Source organism: Prionailurus bengalensis, chromosome C1 (genome assembly GCF_016509475.1).
Source record: "Prionailurus bengalensis isolate Pbe53 chromosome C1, Fcat_Pben_1.1_paternal_pri, whole genome shotgun sequence".
NCBI classification, from domain to species: Eukaryota; Metazoa; Chordata; class Mammalia; order Carnivora; family Felidae; genus Prionailurus; species Prionailurus bengalensis.
In genome coordinates, this window is record NC_057345.1 from 24,316,366 (window position 1) to 24,339,870 (window position 23,505).

At 40.5% G+C, this 23,505-nt stretch overlaps 1 protein-coding gene across 2 annotated transcripts in view; it reads left to right on the forward strand.

Moving 5' to 3' along the window:
• Positions 1-23,505, forward strand: part of KPNA6 (karyopherin subunit alpha 6) — a 65,591-nt gene that overhangs the window by 15,981 nt on the left and 26,105 nt on the right. Inside the window, exon 1 of one of the 2 annotated variants that reach the window (XM_043574383.1) lies at positions 13,708-13,835. The exons of the other annotated variant lie outside the window; for it this stretch is intronic. Within the exon in view, the coding sequence (XP_043430318.1) occupies positions 13,817-13,835 (19 nt within the window). The 5' untranslated portion in view covers positions 13,708-13,816. Of the gene's footprint in view, positions 1-13,707; positions 13,836-23,505 lie in introns of those variants that run through there. 2 annotated transcript variants of the gene reach the window in all.

The following is a 23,505-nucleotide window of genomic DNA, read 5'->3' on the forward strand; positions in this document are numbered from 1 at the left end:
TCTGTTTTTGTGCCATATAATGATTTTATTTTTAAGTAATCTCTATACCCAATGTGGGGCTCAAACTTACAACCCCGAGATCAAGAGTTGCACGCTCTACTGGCTGAGCCAGCCAGGTACCCCTAATTTTTTCTTGATATTTTGAACAGTGTGAGTGCTTAGGAGATATTAAGTGAATATTTGGGGGTTGGCTTAAATGGAAGTTGAGCTCTTTGGTTTCTCTACTTTAATTCATCTTAGTTCCTTGTAGCACTTAGTGGTGTTGGCAGTTGGGTCTCTCTAAGAAGGTGAGAGCTGCCATATTCTGCACAGTCTATAAAGGATAGCTGGAAGTTTTCTTTTGGAGAAAAACATGTTTGGACTGTAGCTATCCTAGTCCTATCCTGTGTTTCTCATCACCCCTTACTTCCCACCCCTGGGTCTGACCATTGCACTTTACATATAGACTCAAGAGCCAAAAGGACTAATAAATTTATAGGAGAATCAGTATTAGAGAACTAGTATCTGGGACTGTCAACACCTTGTTGATTCAGTACTTCAGTGTGCCATACTTCACTTAGACCTTGAGCTTTGAATACATAGTTGTGTATGCACGTAAGTTTCCCCATGTGGTCTTTTAGCCAAACCACCTAGTTTATAGACTCAACTTTGTTTCCTAGAGTGATGACTACTCAGCCCAGTCCTGTGAGGATCTGCCAGAATAGAAGTAGCCTTAGTATGGCCCCATTCTGGACTGACCCACTTGTCCTGTAGAGGAGCCTCTCCCATTGTCTTGATGACTAGCATTTTTGACAAGCTTGCAGATAACACCCTGAGAGCCTCATGCTGTCCTACCTGTTTCACACTGTTTCCTTGTTGGCCATATTTCCTGGTCATGAACTGCCGGGGAGAAATTTGAGAAGTTTGAAAAGCTATTACCAAACCTAATCCTAAATTATTTTCATGTATGTTCTCAATTATCTTCAACATAACTCTGAAGTAGACAGGGTAAGGGTAGGAAAATTGAGATACAGATAAATGACATCCAAGGTTGTACATTTGTTAAGTAGCAAGACCAGAAATCAGTTTGTCTGGCTTTGTAGCCCCTTTCACCAGTACCACAGTGTTTCCAGTGTGCCTTTTGGTGGTCCATCCAGCACAGCTGCCTTTTCTCAGCCTAGCTGTTTATTTACTTTTTTTTTTAATTTTTATTTATTTTTGAGAGAGAGAGCACTTGCAGGCTTGTGCCCACGAGCACAGGGGAGGGGCAAGGAGAAGGAAACAGGATCCAAAGCAGGCTCTATGCTGACAGCAGTGAGCCTCATGCGGGACTCAAATCCATGAACCATGAGATCATGACTTGAGCCGAAGTCAGATGCTTAACCAACTGAACCACCCAGGCGCCCTACTATATCTTTCTAATACAAACCCTTAAAGACATTCTGTCCATTTACATAATGTTGAACTTCTTGAAAACATTTTCAAACCTTACACCATACTTAAATGACATTTATCTCCCTTCATCCTATTTCCCTCAACTTGATATCATCAATGCAACTGCCGCACCGTGACTCCCTCCTACACACACAAATAGGGTGGAGGGCTTCTAAAACAAGGAGGATTAACTCAAATGGTTGTTTTCGGTTTTTCTTTGAGGTGGCAGACAGCCTTGAAATGACTGCCTAACCACTTGCCAGTCCCTACAGTTTTCTACTTCTGTTCATATCAGTGTTGCTATCTAATATTTGTATTCCCTATTCCTGGCAAGAACCAGACCACACCTCATTTAAGGGATTGAGTCAGGCAATGGTTAGGATAGAAGGAACATTGACACTTCTTCCAGAAAATAACAAGGGAGTCCCCTTGTGGCTAGTATGCTATTAAGTGTATGTAATGGAGAGAGCATTGGCTTTAGAAATACCTGGATTAGGCCCATTAAATTAGCTGGGTCCTTCTGTAAATTATGCCTTGGTCTCCCTACCTCTAAAATGGGGGTTCTGTATGAGTTTAGCCTTAGGAGCTAAGCAAATCATTACTACATTATTACCAGTTAAATTTGAATTTCCTTGGAAAAATCTTGAATTTTCCTTCTATGGAGGTTAAACATTGACTTTGGGATATTTCAAAGATCTTTCAAAAGGGAGATCTTGGCTTTTACTCTGGATTTAGTAGATAAAACCTTTTCATCATGGGTAGAGACTTTGGAAAGCATTCTGGGCTTAACTCAAGAAGATGGCTTCACATCTAGCAGTGAGGGCACAGATGTATGATTTTCTTGGCAGGAGCATCATGATCCTTGTCTGCTTTGGGGAGTCTGACAGAGGTCTCCTAGTGGGACACAGAAGTAAGAAACTTGACACAGGAAATGAACTTGTTGTATACTGCAGCAGTTTCTTGGTTTAATAGATTGGTTTAATCATAAAAATCATTAACTTTGAAGGCATCGCAATTAAAGATAAATTCATTAAGAAAGAACTTGTGTGGATCACTGGTTTATTTTTATTATCCTCATGTGCTAGGTATTATATTTAATGCCTAAATTATATACAGGTGTCCATTTGCAAAAGAATAAAGTTGGACCCCTCTGCCTTACACCATATACAAAATTAACTCAGTGGATCAAAGACAAATGTAAAGGGTCAAAGCCATAAAACTCTTTTAAGAAATTGGGAGTAAATCATGACCTTGGCTTAGACAGTAGTTTCTTAGATATGACGTCAGCAGCACCAGCAACCAAAAAAGGAAAAGTCAAAATTTTAAACTTTTGTGTTTTAAAAGTCACCATCACGGATAATGAAAATTATGTAAGTGTTTGCTCATTGCTTTGTTTTGGCTGCCAAGCAGCTGACATGTCAAAATTCAGATCAATTTTAATAATGGATTCTTTGGGTCATCCTTGTCTGTATTCATCGCTTCTGTTTTTTATACAAATTGGTATATTTCTATCCCAGATTTTTGTTTTTGTATTTTTATTTTGTTGAATTTATTGTAAACCACTTTGGATCCTTTGGAAAACTGAAGTTTAAGATGTTGAATGGAACATTTGAGAGCATGTTCGTGGTGTGCATTGTGCCATGGATTCTTGCTCTCAAAGATTTAATAGTTTAGAAGTGAAAGGTGGTGGGTTGTAATGTACAACAGTGTCGTTGGAAGTTGTCAGTTGGAACCATTTTGGGGTAACGACTCACAGATAAACAAAGCTGGATACTAGTTAATGTGACAAGGACAGATTTTAATCATTAACATACTATTGCAACAGGGAAAAGTGTGAATTAAATTCAACCTCGATTTGTACAGGGGTAACTGGGCATTTTGAAGGGAGGATGAGAGAATAGAGGGGGCAGAGAAAGGGGGCTCAGAAGAGTCAGGGAAGTGAAAAATTACAAAATGTGAGAAAGAGGGGTTGGCCTATCTGAAACCCATCTGGGTTTGCTAACTGGTGCTTACTGACATTAGACTCCTACCCTCCCACAGAGCCTGGGAGACAGGGGCCCTGTTTTCAGGTGTTGGTGGAACAAACAGTAAACTCTTTTTGCAACCTTGAGATTTTCTTAAGCAGGCACTTTAAGGGCAGGGGGCTAGGGTCATCCTGGGAACCATGAGTGTTTTGTTCAACTGTTATTAGGCCATGGTTGAGAAAAGTTTCAAAGGAGGCTGGATAGAGTTTGGTTAAGGAGAGACTCTAGCACAGGTAAAAATCTGTTTATCTGTTGAAGCTTGGGGAGGAGGAAGTTCATGCCTGACTCTAAAGCCAGGTGAATGGTAATGGCGTTAACTGAACTAGGGAAGATACGAGAAGTAACTGGCTTAAAGAGAGGGTGAGGTGGAGATATAGCCAGTAGGCATTTGGAAATATACTTTCAGGCAGGAGGCTGAGACAGTAGGGATTTGGTTCTTGGTATAAAAATGGAGGTTGAAGGGGCACCTGGGTGGCTCAGTCAGTTGAGCGTCCGACTTCAGCTCAGGTCATGATCTCACAATTCATCAGTTTGAGCCCCGCATAGGTCTCTGTGTTGACAGCTCAGAGCATGGAGCCTGCTTCGGATTCTGTGTCTCCCTCTCTCTCTACCCCTTCCCCGTTCATGTGCACTCTCTCTCTCTCTCTCTCTTTCAAAAATAAATAAACATTAGAAAAAAATTTTTTTTAAAAAGTGGAGGTTGAAGCTGGGGAAGATTACTTGTGGGAGCTGCTCCTGCTGTGATGAGGACCAAAGGTAGAACTTTGATGCACACTGAGAGTGAGAGATGGGCATTGAAGAGGAACACAGTATGAAACCTGAGGATTGGTAGGAAAGGTAGAACTGGGATAGGGTGGAGCTGTCAGAATCATGGGTAGAGTTTCGAGAAGGCAAAGGTGATCATCTGGCAAATTAGAAAGTCAAACAGAATCAACATTGACAAGGTCACTGGATTTAGTAGTCTAAAATTTTTTCTGAAGCGTGTGTCCTTTTTTTTTTTAATAGCTTCATTTTTTGACTGAGGTGAACAGCATGGTATATTATCCTTTTTTTAAGTTTTTATTTATTTATTTATTTTGAGAGAGACACAGTGCGAGCAGGGGAGGGGCAGAGAGAGAGAATCCCAAGCAGGCTTCGCACTGTCAGCACAGAGCCCTACGTGGTGCTGATCCCACAAGCCATGAGACCATAACCTGAGCTTAAACCAAGAATTGGACATTTTAACCAACTGAGCCACCCAGGTCCCCGTGTCCTGCTGTTTTACAAATTTTTTTTTTTTTTTTTGCATGGGGCGTAGGGGTGCTGTTTGTTCATTTATGTATAGAGAGAGAGCAGGGGAAAGGAAGAGAGAGAGAGGAGAGAGAATTCTAACCAGGCTTCACTATCAGACCTGAGCCAAAATTAAGAGTCAGAAGCTGACCACCCAGATGCCCCTACAACTCTTTTTTATTCGGCTTTCTGTCAATTCTGGAAGAAACCCTTCTAAAATCTGCCTTTGGGAATTCTGCTCACTCCAGTCACAGAAGATTTCTTTGCTGTACATTTCTTCACCTACTGGTGAACACTTATTATGCAACTCTTACAGCTAAGCCTTGTGTCTGGGGCAGTGTAGGTGTTCAGTAAATATTGAATAAATATTTGAACAGTGACTCATTAACAAATTCTTGTGTATCTATGATAACCATAGATGCTGGAGGTACAACAAAGGTCCCTGCCTTTGCGGAACTTAAAACATCCTACGGAAGAGAAGAGACACAGACTGTAAATAGTGTAATAAAGGAAATAAAACAGGTGTTCTGACAAAAATAGAGTAGCTTACTTTGGGTTAGGGTAATGAGGAAAGGACCTAGCAATTCTAAGAGCTAGGGAAGAGCATTGTGGGCAGAAAGAAAACAGGAAATGTAAAGACTACACCCGGAAACAGCCTCTAAATACCTAGCAGTGGTCTCTCTGGTTTTATTGTGGTGACGGATGGAGAGTAAGGGGGAAGAGAGGAAGAGGCAGGTTGTTTTTTAGTAGCCAGGTGAGATATGGTAGTGACCTGGATGGTGTGGGGGTCAGAAATTGATAGATATGTAAATACATTCAAGATACATTTAGAGATAAAACGGACAGGTTTTGTTAAGAGATTAGATGAAAGAGGAGAGAGAAGAGAAGGAATCAAGGATGGCTTTTACTTAGGTTTTGGGTTGAGTAACTTGCAAATGCTGTTGCTGGTAGGGGGGTGAGCAGAAGTTATAAATGGAGCTAGTTTTGTATATCAAAGTAAAGATTTCGATACGTGGTTGAATATATGGGTCTGGAGCTCAAGGGAAAAGGCTGCACTTGGGACATAAATTTGGAAGTTATCATGGGAATGAATGAAATCGCCTAGAAAGAGAGTAAAGATAGAAACCAGTATCTAGATGTAGTGAAGACTGAGAAGACTGGGTGAGGTTGGAAGTGGTGCCAAGAGAGAACCTTCTCCAAGAGAAGGGATTAGTGATTAATATTGAGGGCTTAAGAAGTGACCAGAAATTTCTGTCTGTTAAATATGTCAGTGAGGTTGTTGGTGAACGTGATAAAAGCAGTTTCTGTAGAATAGAAGGAGTAGAAGTCAGGTTTGAAGAGTTAGAAGAATGAACAGCAAGCACACAGATTCAACAATAGTGGTAATACCTGTTTTAATAATGGTCGTTTCATTGTGCTTTATATCTTACACACAAAATACGTAATATTCAAGAAACATGTCAGAACAAAATCAAAGTGAATGTAGACTTAGGATATGTAGATGACCTTTTTTAAGTTTATTTACTTTTGAGAGAGAGAGAGTGTGTGCAAACAGGATAGGGACAGAGAGAGAGGGAGAGTCCCAGAGAGGGCATAGAGCCTGACGCTGGGCTTGAACCCAGGACCCGCAGCCTGAGCCAAAGTCAGATGCTTAACCTACTGAGGCACCCAGGAGCCCTGTAGATGACTTTCAGGAGGGATCTGGTTACCATCTTACCAAATTTATGATCATTTAGGCAGCCTACCATTACATGTCTCCTAATGTGATGAGTATGAAACACAAAGCATCGCCTATATGTGTTCTTGCCAAAAAAATATTGTGAACCTGAATCTGTTCTAGCCTCTAGACCTAACTTCCATTTTACAGGAAACACAGGAGATAGGCATAAATTAATGACAAAAAAATGAGAATGTGAGGCATTCGTTAAGACAACTGACCTAGTCTTCACAAAGTCAGTATCACAAGTAAATAAAGGGATTGAGGGAGGGGTGCCTGGGTGGCTCAGTCGGTTGAGCATCCGACTTCAGCTCCGGTCATGATCTTGGGGTTTGTGAGTTTGAGCCCCGCATTGGGCTCTGTGCTGACAGCTCAGAGCCTGGAACCTGTTTCAGATTCTGTGTCTCCCTCTCTCTCTGCTCCTGCGCTTGCGCATGCGCATGCGCTCTCTCAAAAATAAACAAAAAAAAATTTTTTTTAAAGGATTGAGGGAGAGGATAGGGATTTTGTAGATTAAAAGCGACCAAATGTTGGAATAATGATAATGTAATTTTTTTTTAATTTTTTAAAAATTTACATCCAAGTTAGTATATCATGCAACAGTGATTTCAGGAGTAGATTCCTTAATGTCCCTTACCCATTTAACTCATCCACCCTCCCACAACCCCTCCAGTAATCCTCTTTGTTTTCCATATTTAAGAGTCTCTTATGTTTTGTCTCCCTCCCTGTTTTTATATTAGTTTTGCTTCCCTTCCCTTATGTTCATCTGTTTTGTATCTTAAAGTCCTCATATGAGTGAAGCCATATGATATTTGTCTTTCTCTGACTGACTAATTTCACTTAGCATAATATCCTCCAGTTCTGTCCACATAGTTGCAAATGGCAAGATTTCATTCTTTTTGATGGCCGAGTAATGAATGCTTCATTGTATGTATGTGTGTGTGTATGTGTGTGTACATACACATACACACACACACCACATCTTCTTTATCCATTCATCCATCGATGGACATTTGGACTCTTTCCATACTTTGACTATTGTCAATAGTGCTGCTATAAACATTGGGGTACATGTGCCCCTTCGAAACAGCATACCTGTATCCCTTGGATAAATGCCTAGTAGTGCAATTGCTGGGTCGTAGGGTAGTTCTATTTTTAATTTTTTGAGGAACCTCCGTACTGTTTTCCAGAGTGGCTGCACCAGTTGGCATTCTCACCAGCAGTGCAAAAGAGATCCTCTTTCTCCGCATCCTCACCAACATCTGTTGTTGCCTGAGTTGTTAATGTTAGCCACTCTGACAGACGTGAGATGGTATCCCATTGTGGTTTTGATTTGTATTTCCCTGATGATGAGTGATGTTGAGCAGTTTTTCATGTGTCGGTTGACCATCTAGATGTCTTCTTTGGAGAAGTGTCTATTCATGTCTTTTGCCCATTTCTTCACTGGATTGTTTGTTTTCTGAGTTTGATAAGTTCTTTAGATTTTGGATACTAACCCTTTATCTGATATGTCATTTGCAAATATTGTCTCCCATTCCGTCAGTTGTTGCCTTTTAGTTTTGCTGATTGTTTCCTTCACTGTGAAGAAGCTTTTTCTTTTGATGAGGTCCCGATGGTTTTTTTTTTTGCTTTTGTTTCTCTTGCCTCTGGTGACGTGTTGAGTAAGAAGTTGCTGTGGCCTAGATCAAAGAGATTTTTGCCTACTTTCTCCTGGAGGATTTTCATGGCTTCCTGTCTTACATTTAGGTCTTTCATCCATTTTGAGTTTATTTTTGTGTATGGTGTAAGAAAGTGGTCCAGGTTCATTTTTTTGCATGTTGCTGTCCCGTTTTCCCAGCACCACTTGCTGAAGAGACTGTCCTTATTCCATTGGATATTCTTCCTGCTTTGTCAAAGATTGGTTGGCCATATGTTTGTGGGTCCATTTCTGGGTTCTCTATTCTGTTCTATTGATCTGAGTGTTTTGCCAATGATAATGTAATTAAAAATATATATTGTTTGAAGCTACATATTGAAGTATATATAGATGAGATGTCAGGAATTTGCTTAAGTGATTCAGGATCTGGGTGTAGATAGAAACAGAGATTAATGGCTACTAGTTGATTATTGGATCTGAGGGATTGCATTGAGATTCACTTTATTTACTCTTCTGTCTACTTTTGTACATATTTGAAATTCTCCATAATAAAATTTAGAAGACTAAATACAGTGGGTGAACCTTGACTGGATTCTGGTTTGGGTTGAAAAAAAGCCAACTAGCTATAACAATCATTTTGAAATAAGAAAAATTGAGTATGGACTAGATAATAGGTGTTTGGATAATTTTCTTAGGTTTGAAATTGTGGTTATGTACGAAGGTCCTTATTATGAGGCACATACTAAAGTAATAAGGGTGAAGTGCCAAGTTGTGCCATTTACAACTTTGGTATGTTCAGTTTGGGGTGCCTGGCTGGCTTAGTCAGAAGAGCATGTGACTCTTGATCTCAGGGTCATGAGCTTGAGCCCCACTTTGGGTGTAGAGATTAAATAAACTTTAAAAAATATAAAACAAAATGTGTATAATATTTGTAAAATATCATTTGTACATCTGACGGAGTAAAACAAATAGGGCATTGTTAAAAAGTATTGAATCTTAGGGGTGCCTGGGTGGCTCAGTTAAGTGTCTGACTTCAGCTCAGGTCGTGATCTTACAGTTCATGAGTTCAAGCCCTGCTTTGGGGTCTGTACTGACAGCAAGGACCCTGCTTTGGATTCTGTCTCCCTCTCTGTCTCCACCTCTCGCCTGCTCATACCCTCTATCTCAAAATGAATGAATAAACATTTAAAAAAAACTTTTGAATCTTAAAGGAGAGTTTATAGATGTTTATTATGCTATTTCAATTTTTCAGTGCTTAAATAATTCATAATAAAAAGGGAGCGGAAAAATTATTTTGGTCTTCATGAGAATAGAGAAATGGGGCAGTAGTTTGGATGGGGGGTGGTAAATGAAAAGATGCACTCACAAGTGACTGGCTGCTTCTCAGGATAAAGAATTGCAGGTGGTGTGGCACCTGGCTGGCTCGGTCGGTGGAGCATGTGACTCTTGATCTCTGGACTGTAATTTCCAGCCCCATGTTGGGTGTAGAGATTACTTAAAATAAAATCTTTAGGGGCGCCTGGGTGGCTCAGTTGGTTGAGCCTCTGATTCTTGATTTTGGCTCAGGTCATGATCCCAAGGTTGTGGGGTCAAGCCCCATATCTGGCTCCACACTGTGCATGGAGTCTGCTTAAGATTCTCTCCCTCTCTCTCTCTCTCTGTCTCTCACTCTCTCTCTCTCTGTCTCTCCTCCTCTCTCTCCCCCACCCCACCCCAAAATAAAGAAATAAACATTTTTAAAAATAAATACGGGGTACCTGGGTGGCTCAGTCAGTTAAGCCTCTGACTTTGGCTCAGGTCATTATCTCGTGGTTTGTGGGTTCAAGCCCCATGTTGGGTTCTGTCCTGACCCCTCAGAGCCTGGAACCTGCTTTGGATCCTATGTCTTTCTCTCTCTCTCTCTCTCTCTCTCTCTCTCTCTCTCTCTAATATTTATTTATTTTTGAGAAAGAGAGAGAAACAAAGCAAGAGCAGGGGAGGGGCAGAGAGAGAGGGAGATCTCTTTAGACAAACATCTTGGCAGTTTTCAGTTGCTCCCTCTTCGTATGAATACTAATTAATGAATCGATTGCCAGTAATTCTCAAGTTAAAATGACTGAGTACATAGATCAGTATAGACAGAACCTAGTCTAAAGGCAGGAGCCAAATTGAATAGAAATATATGTGTGTTGGGGGGGGTTGGAAAGAATGGAATTCTCAGAGGTTGGATGAAAAGTGGAGGCCTTTAGAATTAGAGGGTCTAGATCCCAGTCCCAGGTTCACAATTTTTTTTAATGTTTGTTTATTTTTGAGAGTGAGAGAGACAGAACATGAGTGGGGGAGGGGCAGAAACAGAGGGAGACACAGAATCCGAAGCAGGCTCCAGGCCCTGAGCTGTCAGCATAGAGCCTGATATGGGGCTTGAACCCACAGACTGCGAGATCGTGACCTGAGCTGAAGTCTGGCGGCTTCTCCAACTGAGCCACCCAGGCACCCCCCCAGGTTCACAATTTAATAGTTGAATGATCTTGTGTGAGTCATAACACCTCTGAACCTGGCTCCTTAGCTATTAATTGCTATTTAATTACTGTCCTCAAACCAAGAGTTTAAAACCGCTGATTTCACCCTAGCCCCTGTCAGATTTTGTTTGGCTGGCACAATGTTGTAAAAACTGAGTATGAAGGCAGTCCCTGATGTAATATTAAAACTGTCCTGTAAAACCTGGGATGTGAGCAAATTTGTTTCTTTATCGGAGATAGAGTAACCCCCAACTGAGAATTCTGATGGATTTGCTGCTACCAATAGCTTACCTTTTTGGGAAATGAGAAGAACCTGGAGTTTACAATCAAATAGGTCAAGGTTGATGGATTAGCTTCCTGGCTTGTTAGTTACCCTCTGAGTCTCATTTTTCTCATCTGTAAAATGGATTCTCAAGATTATTGTGAAGATCAGATATTATGTCTACAAAAAGCTTGGCACATTAGCAATTGTTACTAGCCTGCTAAGGCTGTGGACTCTATATCCTGGTATACTCTTATTCCTTTCTTTTCTTTAAATGTTCATTTATTTATTTTTTATAGAGAGTGAGTGTGAGTGGTGTAGGGACAGAGAGAGGAAGAGAGAATCCCAAGCAGGACTTGGCTCAGTCCCATGAACCGTGAGATCATGACCTGAGCCAAAATCAAGATTTGGACGCTTAACTGACTAAGCCACGCAGGCGCCTCTCCTTTCCTTTAAATTAACTGGAATATGGCCGTAGTGGAGTTTTTGTATTTGTTTTTGTTTTGTTTTTTTAATGTTTGTTTATTTTTGAAGGAGAGAGAGAGTGTGAGCCAGGAAGGGGCAAAGAGAGGGAGAGACACAATTTGAAGCCTGCTGCAGGCTCTGAGCTGTGAGCACAGAGGCCGATGCGGGGCTTGAACTCAGCAGCCATGAGATCATGACCTGAGCTGAAGTCAGAAGCTTAACGGACTGAGTCACCCAGGCGCCCCTGGCCATAGTATTTTAACCCAGGATTCTGTGTGTGTGTGTGTGTGTGTGTGTGTGTGTGTGTGTGTGTGTGTGTGAAAGAGAGAGAGAGAGAGAAAGCGAGCACGAGCAAGAGCACGTGCTAGCTTGCATAAGCAAGAGAGAGGCAGAGAGAGAGAGAGAATCCCAAGGAGCCTCTGCACTCTCAGCACAGAGCCTGATGTAGGGCTTGATCCCAGGAACTGTGAGATCATGACCTGAGCTGAAGTTAACTGACTGAGCCACCCAGGGGCCCCCAACCCAGGAATCTTATGTTGATACATATTAGCTAGATAATTCCTAGTGAAAGGTATGAGAGGCCAACTAAAAAAAGCCATTTTTTTAGCCTAGGGGGAATCAGATTTCTTTCTTGAAGGAAGAGGCCTTAAATTGAGAGATAACCACTTATCTTTTTTATCCCTCTTCCCACTATCATTAAGTAACCTTTAATGCATCATGATGAGTTGTAAAGCTTCCTAATTGTAGCATATGCCCAACAGTGAGTCTGCATGATTTAAAGCCTCAGCTCATCCTTGATGCCCAGGCAGCTACAATGACATTTCTTTAGAAAGCTTCCTTCTGCAGTGATCAGCGGCCACTCAGCTTAACACCAGGGCAAGGGAACTAATTTGAAAGGACTGACTGCTTCGTAGTGTTCCAAGTCCCATCTCCGTTGAAGATTGTCAGGTCATTACCTAGAAAATAATGCTAGTTCCCTTATTTACTAAATATAGCTCTTTTGGGCTTTTTCTAGGCAGATGCCAAGTGATTGCTTGGTAGCTTTTTGAAGTACAGACCATGAACATAAGGCTTTGATTTGGAAAGTCCTAGAGCCAGCAGGTATACAGGATGTGAGCTTGAAGGTGTAGTAGAATCATTCCCATCCCACACACAGGATAGCTGGCTATATGTAGTATGCCTTTTTCTGAGAACATGTGCATAATTTTAAAGTTGTATGAATCTCAAAAGAGACTCTGGGGGCACCTGGGTGGCTCAGTTAAGCATCCAACTTCGGCCCAGGTGATGATCTAGCAATCCGTGAGTCTGAGCCCCATGTCAGGCTCCAGGCCTGGAGCCTGTTTCAGGTTCTGTGTCTCCCCCTCTCTCTGCCCCTACCCCACTCATGCTCTGTCTCTCTGTCAAAAATAAATAAACATTTTAAAAAATTAAAAAAAGACTCTGATTCTAATCAGTCAGAGCTTATATTATTTTGCTAGGGCTGCCAAAACAAAGTACCACAGCCAAGATGTCTTAAACAACAGGAATTTATTTTTCCACAGTTCTGGAGGCTAGAATTCCGAGATCAAGATGTCAGCAGGGTTGGCTTTTTTCCGAGGCCTTTTTCTCTCTTTGGTTTATCAGTGGCTGTCTTCATGTTCACGTGATGTTTTCCCTCTGTGTGCATCTATATCTTAATCTTCTCTTTATAAGGACACTAATCATAATTGGATTAGGGCCTTACCCCAGTATCACTTCTTTAAAAATACCCTGTCTGGGGGTGCCTGGGTGGTTCAGTCGGTTAAGCATCTGAGTTCAGCTCAGGTCATGACCTTGCAGTCCTTGTGTTCAAGCCCCACATTGGGCTCTGTGCTGACAGCTCAGAGCCTAGAACCTGCCTCAGACTCTGTGTCTCCCTCTCTTTTTGCCCCTACCCTGCTCACACTCTGTCTCTCTCTCTCAAGAAAAAAATAAACATTAAAAAAATAAAAAGACCTTGTCTGCCGGAACTTAAAAATATGAGTTGTAGGCAGGGTACAATTCAGGACATAACAGGGTCTGTGCCTGTTTTGTATCATTGCTCGTCCCTTGGTTCCAAACGTTTAGAGAGTACACTGCAACATTAGCCACTTATTTCCTAAGAAATGGGAGGTATAACTTCAGGGACCTATTCACTTTGAGAGAATTCCTTGACTAAGAAAACCCAAAGGCTGTCTAAGACAGTCAGATGCTAGAAAAGGTTATTTGTATTCTGGATTTCTTAAGAATCCAGTAAGGGAGTGCATGATGAAAACAAACCCTTTGCCTGTTGGTCCCTAAATGAGAGCCCAGCATTCCTTTGGTTGCTGATTCCAGATATGCTTCTGTGGTTGTTCCTTCTTCCAATCTAACCTCCCTTGCCTGCCTTCTCCAGTGAAGTCACAAGCAAATATTTGTGATGGTTTCTTGTCACCATGGTGACTAAAGAAGCACATCTTGGTTCTCCTTCCAGCTTTGTTGTCAGCTTTGCTCGAAGGAAGGGACAGATCCCTGGGAGAGCCCAGGCTCAGAGTCATGAAAAACCATGTGTCAGGTAATGGGGGACAGCGGTCCACAGTCCTGCCTTTAGGAATCTGTCCTGTGCCTATTAGTCTCCAGGCACAGGGGTAATCAGTAACCCCAAAGGGAGGCCACTGCATTCGCCTAGAACGTTTTTTTTTTAATAATAAATTCACTTGGGACTTGCCAAGTGGGTGTGTAGGCTTGCACATTTTAAGACCCTACCGCCGCAGTTGGTTCACCAAGCTACTTTACAGAATGACGAAGGTGCCTTCTCTGAAGTTTCATTTCCTCAGTTTCTCTAGCTCCGGAATTCAGCTCTTTCTTCAACTTCCATTTTCATTTCTCTTTCACTCAGATTCTCTTAATAGACTCTTCTCCCCCCCCCCCCCCATTTATGTACTTCCTTATTCTGTTTCCACCCCCAACATGATTTCCTGGTTGAAGAAGCAGCCCCATCTTCTTAGGAGATTTCTTTTTAAACTCTCATTACAATTCCCCAACCATGCTACAAAGGGGGCAATCTTAGTTGTTCGTTCTGTGTGCCTGTAAAACTTATTTTTCACCCCATTAGCAATAAATACTCTTGATAATTTCCAGTTAGAAATTCAGAGAATCAGAAAGGCCTCTAAAGGACTTGTGGGTTAACATAATCAGCTTCACTTTCATCAGGTCTTTAGGTAGTGAGATTGTTTTAAAAATGTAAATATTGGGTAAGGTATGATAAAGCCTCTCTGACCACAGGAAGAGACAGGAATGCGGCATGGAAGGAATACATTTGTTACACTCACAGGTCTCAGGAAGCCACTGCATGCGTGCAGGGTTACAGAAGAAATACATATGTATATATATACATATGTATATATATTGTCTGTGTATGTGTGTGTGTGTGTGTGTGTGTGTGTGTGTGTGTGTGTGTGTTTTGAGAGAGAGAGAGAACACACAAGCAGGGGGAGGGCAGACAGAGGAAGACAAAGGATCCAACATAGGCTCCACACCGACAGCAGCAAGCCCAATGGGTGCCCAAACCCACAAACTGAACCGAACAGTGAGATCATGACCTGAGCCGAAGCTCAACCCTAGGCCAGAGACTTTATTAAGGTTTCTGAGGGAAAGTGAAGGCAGGGCAGAGTAAACTGTTTAGGACTGGCAACTTTGAATTAATCCAAAGGATTTTGGTCTGTAGGAGTGGTATCTACTTGCCTACTACCTCACCAAGAGATGATTAAAGTGAAGGAATATTGTCTCCTGGGTGTATAGGCAAGGTAGAGGAGGAGATATGGCTCTGGACTTTGCTGTTAGGCAAGTTGTTACCTTTAGGCATTAGCCATGGGAGGGGCAGTCTGTCCCTGGGTCTGTAAAGGTCCCAAATGCTGAAACATCAAGAACACAATGTAATGGGCACCTGAATGGCTCAGTTGGTCAAGTGTGTCCCCTCTTGGTTTTGGCTCAGGTCATGATCTCACAGTTCATGAGTTTGAGCCCCATGTCAACTTTTTTAAGTGCCAACACTTAAAAAAGAACACAGAAAATAAGAAAATAGAGTTAATATAATTGGCCCTGTAACTGGTGAATGCAAATAGACAAATATGGTATCTAAAAAAACATATATAGAACAGGGATTCGGTGTTAGTTTTAATTGGCAGAGGTATGCTGCAATTAAAACTTTGGTAAAGGGGGGCGCCTGGGTGGCTCAGTCGGTTAAGCGTCCGACTTCAGTTCAGGTTATGATCTCACAGTCCATGGGTTCGAGCCCCACGTCGGGCTCTGTGCTGACAGCTCAGAGCCTGGAGCCTGCTTCAGATTCTGTGTCTCCCTCTCTCTCTGACCCTCCCTTGTTCATGCTCTGTCTCTCTCTGTCTCAAAAATAAAATAAACATTAAAAAAAAATTAAAAAAAAAAAACCAAAAAGCTTTGGTAAAGGGGCGCCTTGGTGGCTTAGTTGGTTAAGCATCCGACTTCAGCTCAGGTTATGATCTCACAGTTCATGAGTTCGAGCCCCGCATTGGGCTCTGTGCATCATGACAGCTCAGAGCCTGAAGCCTGCTTTGGATTCTGTGTTTCCCTCTCTCTCTGCCTACCCCCCCTCCCCTGCTTGGACTCTATCTCTCTCTCTTTCTCAAAAAAATAAACATTAAAAAAATTTTTTTTTAATTTTGGTAAAATATAATATAACTCACCATTTTAGCTTTTAAAAAATTTTTTTTGTTTTATTTTGAAAGAGTGCACACACAGGAGGGGCAGAGAGAGATAATTCCAAACAGGCTCTCACTGTCAGTGCAGTGACCCTGGGCTCAAAGTCAGCGAACCATGAGATGAAGTCAGACGCTTAGCCAACTGAGCCACCCAGGCGCCCCATTCAATTTTTTTAGATATACAAAAGTGTAGAATTTACAGTCCCACCAGGAATGCACCAGATGCTAATTTCTCCACATCTTTGCCAACACTTGGTATTTTGTTTTCTTTTGTCTTTATTATAGCTATTTATTAGGCATGAAATCAAATCTCATTGTAGTTTTGGGTTTTTTTTTTTTTTAACGTTTATTTATTTTGGGGAGAAAAAGAGAGCACAGCAGGGGAGGGGCAGAAAGAGAGAGGGAGACACAGAATGAGAAGCAGACTCCAGGCTCAGCTGTTAGCACAGAGCCTGACGCGGGGCTCGAACTCACAAACAGCAAGATCATGACCTGAGCCAAAAAGTCAGACACTCAACCTTCTGAGCCACCCAGACACCCCTGTAGTTTCTTTTTTTTTATTGTATTTTTTTTTTAATGTTTGTTTATTTTTGAGACAGAGACAGAACATGATCAGGGGAGGGGCAGAGAGAGAGGGAGACACAGAATTGGAAGCAGGCTCCAGGCTCCTAGCTGTCAGCACAGAGCCTGTCGTGGAGCTCAGACTCATGGACTGCAAGATCATGAACTGAGCCAAAGTTGGAAGCTTAACCTGTTGAGCCACCCAAGCACCCTTCGTTGTAGTTTTGATTTGCATTTCTCTTAAGACTATGTTGAGCATCTTTCCATATGCATATTAGCCATTTATATATCTTCTTTAGAGAAATGTATACAAATTATTTGTCCATTTTTAAATTGGGTTGTCTTTTTGTTGTTGAACTGTAGAAATTCTTTGTATATTCTTGGCATTAAACCCTTACCAGATACGATACATGACTTGGAAATAATTTTCCCATGCTGTAAGTTGTCTTTTCACTTTCTTGTTAATGTCTTTTGTTGCTTGTGCTTTTGATGTCCTAGTAAAAGAATGTATTGCCAAATCCAAGGCCATAAATTTTTTTTTCTATGTATTATTCTAAGTATTTTATGGTCTTAGCTTATAGTTAGGTTGTTGATCCATTTGGAGTTAATTTTTGTGTATGGTGTAAGCCTGGGGTCCAACTTCATCCTTTTAGATATTAGTTGTCCCAGTAATATTTTTTGAAGAGAGTATTCTTATTCCGTTGAATGGACTTGACACTCTTATCAAAATTATTTGGTTGGCCATAGATGTATGAATTTATTTCTACACTCTCAATTTTATTCTATTTATCTGTATGTTTATCCTTATGCTAGTACCACACTATTCTGATTACTGTAGCTTTGTAGGAAGTTATAAAATCAGGAAGTGTGAGTCTTCCAACTTTATTATTTAAGAGTATGTTGTTAGTTTCCACATATTTCTGAATTTCTAGCTTCATTCTGTATGGTCAAATTTATTGAGAATTTATTGAGACTCTTTGTGGCCTAACATGGTCTATTCTGGAGAATGTACCATGTACACTCGAGAAGGTATATTCTGCTATTGTTGGGTGGAGTGTTCTATGTCTTTTTAGGTCTGACTGATTCATAATGTTGTTGAAGTCCTCTGTTTCCTTATTAATCTTCTATTTAAGTATTCTGTTCATTATTGAAAGTGGTGTATGGAAGTCTCCAAGAACTATCGTAGAACTATTTTTCCCTTCACTTCTGACCATGTTTGTTTGCTTCATATATTTTGGGACTCTGTTTTGGTGCATATATGTTTTATAATTATTATATCTTCTTAATGAATCGACCGTTTTGTCAATATATAATGTCGTCCTTGATCTCTCATAAGAGTTTTTGACTTAAGGTTTTTTGTCTGATATTGGTTAGCTATTCCAGCTCTCTTTTGGCTACCATATGTTTGAAATATTTAAAAAAAATTTTTTTTAATGTTTATTTATTTTTGAGACAGAGAGAGACAGAGCATGAACAGGGAGGGTTAGAGAAAGGGAGACACAAGAACCTGAAGCAGGCTCCAGGTTCCAAGCTGTCAGCACAGAGCCCAACGCGGGACTCAAACTCACAGACTGTGAGATCATGACCTGAGCCAAACTCGGATGCTTAACCGACTGAGCCACCCAGGTGCCCCGCTTGAAATATTTTTTTCCATCCTTTTACTTTAAACCCGTTTGTGTCTTTGGATATGCGGTAAGTCTTTGTAGACAGCATATAATAACTTAAGAGTTTAATCCATTTACACATATTACTCTGATAAGGAAGGACTTCTGGCATTTTATTCTTTGTTTTCTTTAGGTCTTCTACTTTTTTTGTCCCCCTCTTCCTCCAATTACTGCCTTTTGTGTTTAGTTTAATTTTATGTAGTGAATGGTTTTGATTCCCTTTTCATTTCCTTTCGTGTTTATTTTTTATTTCTATTTTGTATATGTATTTTTTTTAGATGGTGTGGTTACCATGGGGATTACATTTAACATTCTAAATTTATAGCTATATAGTTTGAATTGGTACCAACTTCAAAAAATCTGTTTCTGTACAGCTCCAATTCCCCCTTTATGTTGTTGCCGTCACACAAAGTACATCTTTACACGTACCCATTATATGCCCAGTAACATACATAAATTTGTGATTAGTTTATACACTTGTTCTTTAAATCATGTAGGAGATAAAAAGCAATTACAAACCAATAATACTGATTTTTATATTTACCCATATAGTTACCTTTATTGGCTTCAAGTTACTGTGTAGTGTCCTTTCATTTCACTTCATTTTCAGTTTAAAGGACTCTCTCTAGCATTTCCTGTGGAGCAGGTCTCATGGTAACACACTCTGTCAGCTTTTGTTTATCTAGAAGTGTCTTAATTTCTCCCTTGTTTTTGAAGCACAATTCTGTCAAATGTAGAATTCTTTGGCTTTCTCCCCCCCCTTTCAGTTCTTTAAATGTGTCATCCCAATGCCTTCTGGCCTTCATGGTTTCTAATGGGAAATTGGCTTGTATGTGATGAGTCACTTCTCCCTTGCTGCTTTCAAGATTCTCTATGTCTTTGGCTCTCAATAGTTTGATTATGTGACTAGATGTAGATCTGAATTTATCCTCCTTGGGATTCATTGAATATTTTTATGGGTAGATTCATGTTTTACATTGAATTTGGGAGGTTTTCTGGTATTATTTCTTAAATTTTTTCTGTCCCTTTCTTTTCTGTTTCTTTGACTCCCGTAATACTTTTTGGATATGCTTGTTGGAATTCCATGGACTCCATTGGCTCTGTTACTTTTCACTCTTTCCTCTCCTCAGAGTACATAATTTGTGTTCCTGTCTTCAAGTTTGTTGGTCCTCTTGTTTGTTCACGTGTGCTATTGAGTCCCTCTAGTGAATTTTTCATTTTAGTTATTTTTCAACTAACTTTAGTTACTTTTCAACTCCAGAACTGCCTTTTTTTTTTTAATTAATTAATTTAAGTAATCTCTACACCTAGCATAAGGCTCAAACTCACAACCCCAAGATCAAGAGTCACATGCTCCTCTCAACCAAGCCAACCAGACGCCTTTCAACTCCAGAACCTCTGGTTGATTCTTTCTCTATTTGTTGTTCTCATTTTGTTCTGCATTGCTTTCCTGATTTCCTTTAGTTGTTTGTCTTTTTTTTTTTTTTTTTTTTTAGTTCTTTGTATTTAAGACAGTTGTTTGAAAGTCTTTGTCTACTATCTCTAGTAGCAGGGATAGTTTCTTGTCAATTTATTTTGTCCCTTCAAATGGGCCATACTTCCCTGTTTATCTCCATTATTGGCTTATTACCTTTAAAGAAGTTTCTTAATGGGAAGACTTTATTTTATATGTACTTACATGTTTACCATTTCTAGTATCCTTCCTTTTGTGAAGATCTGAGTTACCATCTGGCATAATTTTCCTTCTACTTAAATGTAGTATTTCTTTAAAAAATTTTTTTTTAATGTTTATTTATTTTTGAGAGAGAGACAGAATGGGAGTGGGATAGGGGCAGAGAGAGAGGGAGACACAGAATCCAAAGCAGGCCCCAGACTCCAGGCTCCGAGCTGTCAACACAGAGCCCGACGCAGGGCTGGAACCCACGAGCTGGGAGATCGTGACCTGAGCCGAAGTCAGACGCTCAACCAGCTGAGCCACCCAGGCGCCTCTATTTATTTTCAATTGAGAGAGAGACAGAGTGTGAGTGGGGTAGAGGCAGAGAGAGAGGGAGACACAGAATCTGAAGCAGGCTCCAGGCCCTGAGCTGTCAGCATAGAGCCTGACATGGGGCTCGAACTCACAAACTGTGAGACTATGACACAAGCCCAAGTCGGACACTTAACCAACTGAGCCACCCAGGCACTCCAGCTATTGTATTTCTTCAATGCCTGTCTGCTAGAGACAAAGTCTCAGGTTTTGTTTGAAGAAGTCGATTCCTATTTCATTTTCATTTTTTGAAAGTAATTTCATTGGGTATAGAATTCTAGTTTGACAGGTTTCCTTCAATACAATTTTGTATTTCATTATCTTCTGACTTGCATAGTTTCTTTTTTTTTTTTTTTAAGTTAATTCATTTTGAAAGAGAGAGAGAGTAGGGGAGGGAGGGGCAGACAGCGAGGGGGAGAGAGAGGATCCTGAGCAGGCTGTACACCGCCAGCATGGAGCCCGAGCCCGATGTGGGGCTTGAACCTGAGCTGAAACCAAGAGTCAGTTGCTTAACCACCTGAGCCACCCAGGCTCCCTGACTTGCATAGTTTCTGACAGGAAGTCAGGTCATTCTTATCTTTGGTCTTCTGCATGTAATGAGTCATTCTAGCTGTTTTTAAGATTTTCGTTATCACTGGTTTTCAGGAATTTGACTATGATGTCCCTTAGTATGATTTTCTTTGTTTTTACCATTCTTAAGGTTTATCATGATTTCTTGGGTTTATGGGATCAAGTTTGGAAATGTTTCACTCTTTGTTTCTTCATAAGTTTTTTGTCAACTTTCCTCACCCCCCACTTTTTCCCCTGTGAATGCAGCTACAGATAAATTAGGCCATTTGATAAACATCGCATGAGCCACTGTGGCATCATTTTTGGTCTGTCTCGATTGATTTTTCTTCTTTCTGTGGGTGTGTCATGTTTTTCTGCTTCTTGGCATATCTACAAGTTTTTAATTGGATTTTTGATGTAATTTTTATTGTCTTTTTTTTTTTTTTTTTTTTTTAAGGATGTAGAGCCTTATAGGCAGTTGTTACATTCTGCCCACTTGATCAGTTGAAGTGTTGTTTGGAAGCTTTGTTAGTAGTCTTGTCTAGGGACTTTCCCCCCCTAAGTTTTATATATTTAAGTAATCTCTACACCCATCCTGGGGCTTGAACTCACGACCCCAAGATCAAGAGTCCCGCACTACTCTGATGGAGGCAGCCAGGCACCCCTCTAAGGATAGTTTGATCTTACTCTTAAGGCATAGCCCTTTTTAGGGTTCACTGTATGACCTGAGTGATCAGTGAGGAATCTCCATTCTGATTCATCAAATGCTTTCCAGCCCTGTGTGAGCTCTGGGAACTGTTGAGTTTACAGCTTCCCCGTTGCTCTTTGCCTGACTCATGAAGCTTCTTCACCTCACACCTGTACATCCTTAGTCTCTATCCCAGATTTAAGGGAACCCCAAGCAGATTTCCTGAGCTTTTTTTTCGTGTATTTTGCTCTTCTCTGGAACTCTGCCTCACAATTTCCAGCTGTCTTAATCTCCTTGATCTCTTTCCTCAACTGGTGAGATTGCTTTGCTCTTTGGTAACCGTCTTCCTGCTCAGTGGTCTAGAACGTGCCTCCAGGCAGAAAGCCAAGGAGATAAGTTAGGGCTCACCCTCTTGGGGATCACAGATTTTCAGTGCCTTGTGTCCAATACCTGAAACAAGTTTACAGCAGGAGGATAAATCCAATCCCTGTTATTCCACCGTGGCTGGAATGGAAGTGATAGCTATATTTGTAATGCCTAACAAAATAAGACAAAAAGGAATTATAAGGAATAATTAAAAAACAACAACAACAACAACAGGAACTGGTGTTCAGACAGACTGTTCTAAATGTATGTACCTCTAATAAAATTGTCATAAAATATATAAAGCAAAATAAAACTACAGGGTGAAATGGATACATTTACTGTTGATAAGTCAAGAAAAAAGTTAGTAAAGTAATAGAAGAGTTGAATAACAAGGTGAACAACTTGATTTAATGGACATATGGTTAATAGAATGCCATGCACAATTATTAAAGAATACAGATTTTTCTCAAGCACACATGGGGCACTTACATAATTTGTATACATATTGAGCCGAAAAAGCAAATCTCGATATAGATGGTTCCTGACTTACTATTATTTTTTAATGTTTATTTATTTTTTAGAGACAGAGCATGAGGAGGGGAGGGGCAGAGAGAGGGAGATACAGAATCCGAAGCAGGCTGAGCCCGGCGCCCCAATGGTTCTTGACTTATGATGGTTCAACTTAACAATTTTTCAACTTTACTATGATATGAAAGCGGAAACACATTCAGTTGAAGCATTACTTTGAATTTTGATCTTTTCTCGGGCTGGTGACATATGGTACAATACTCATTCCCAATCCTGGCCAGCAGCAGTGAGTCACAGCTCCCAGTCAGCCACGTGATCACAAGGGTACACAATTGATAAACTTAAATCATTCTGTACCCATACAACCATTCCTTTTTTCACTTTCAGTGTAGTGTTCAGTAAGTTACATGAGATAGTGAATATGTTACTATAAAATAGGCTTTGTGCTGGATGATTTTGCTTGGCCAACTACAGGCTAAAAGAGTATTCTGAGCACATTTATGGTAGGCTAGGCTGAACTATGATATTCAGTAGGTTACGTGTATTAAATGTATTTTTAACTTAACCAGTATCATCTTAACAGTGGGTTTATCAGGACATAGCCCAATCATAACTCAAGGAAGATCAGTAAATTTAAAAGAACCCTTGAGACTCTGATCACGGTGTGATTAATTATATTAGAAATAAATAACAGAGGGGCGCCTGGGTAACTCAGTCGATTAAGCATCTGACTTATGCTCAGGTCATGATCTGACAGTTCATGTGTTCAAGCCCCATGTCAGGCTCTGTGCTGACAGCTCACAGCCTTGAGCCTGCTTTGAATTCTGTGTCTCCCTCTTTCTCTCTGCCCCTTCCCTGCTTATGCTCTGTCTCTCAAAAATAAATAAATACTAAAAAAAAATTTGTTTAAAGAAATAATAACAGAAAAGTAAGTCCCCAAACATTACTGATTAAAAAAAACACTCATGGTTCAAATAAAACCAAGGGAAATTTGGTATTCAGAAGTGAATTACAATGAAAATATTATTTTGAAGGAAATTAAAAAGACTTTTAGGAAGATAATAAGCAAAATACAAAGTCTGAATATTAATGACTTAGGTACACAGTTTAGAAAGAAATCATACAGT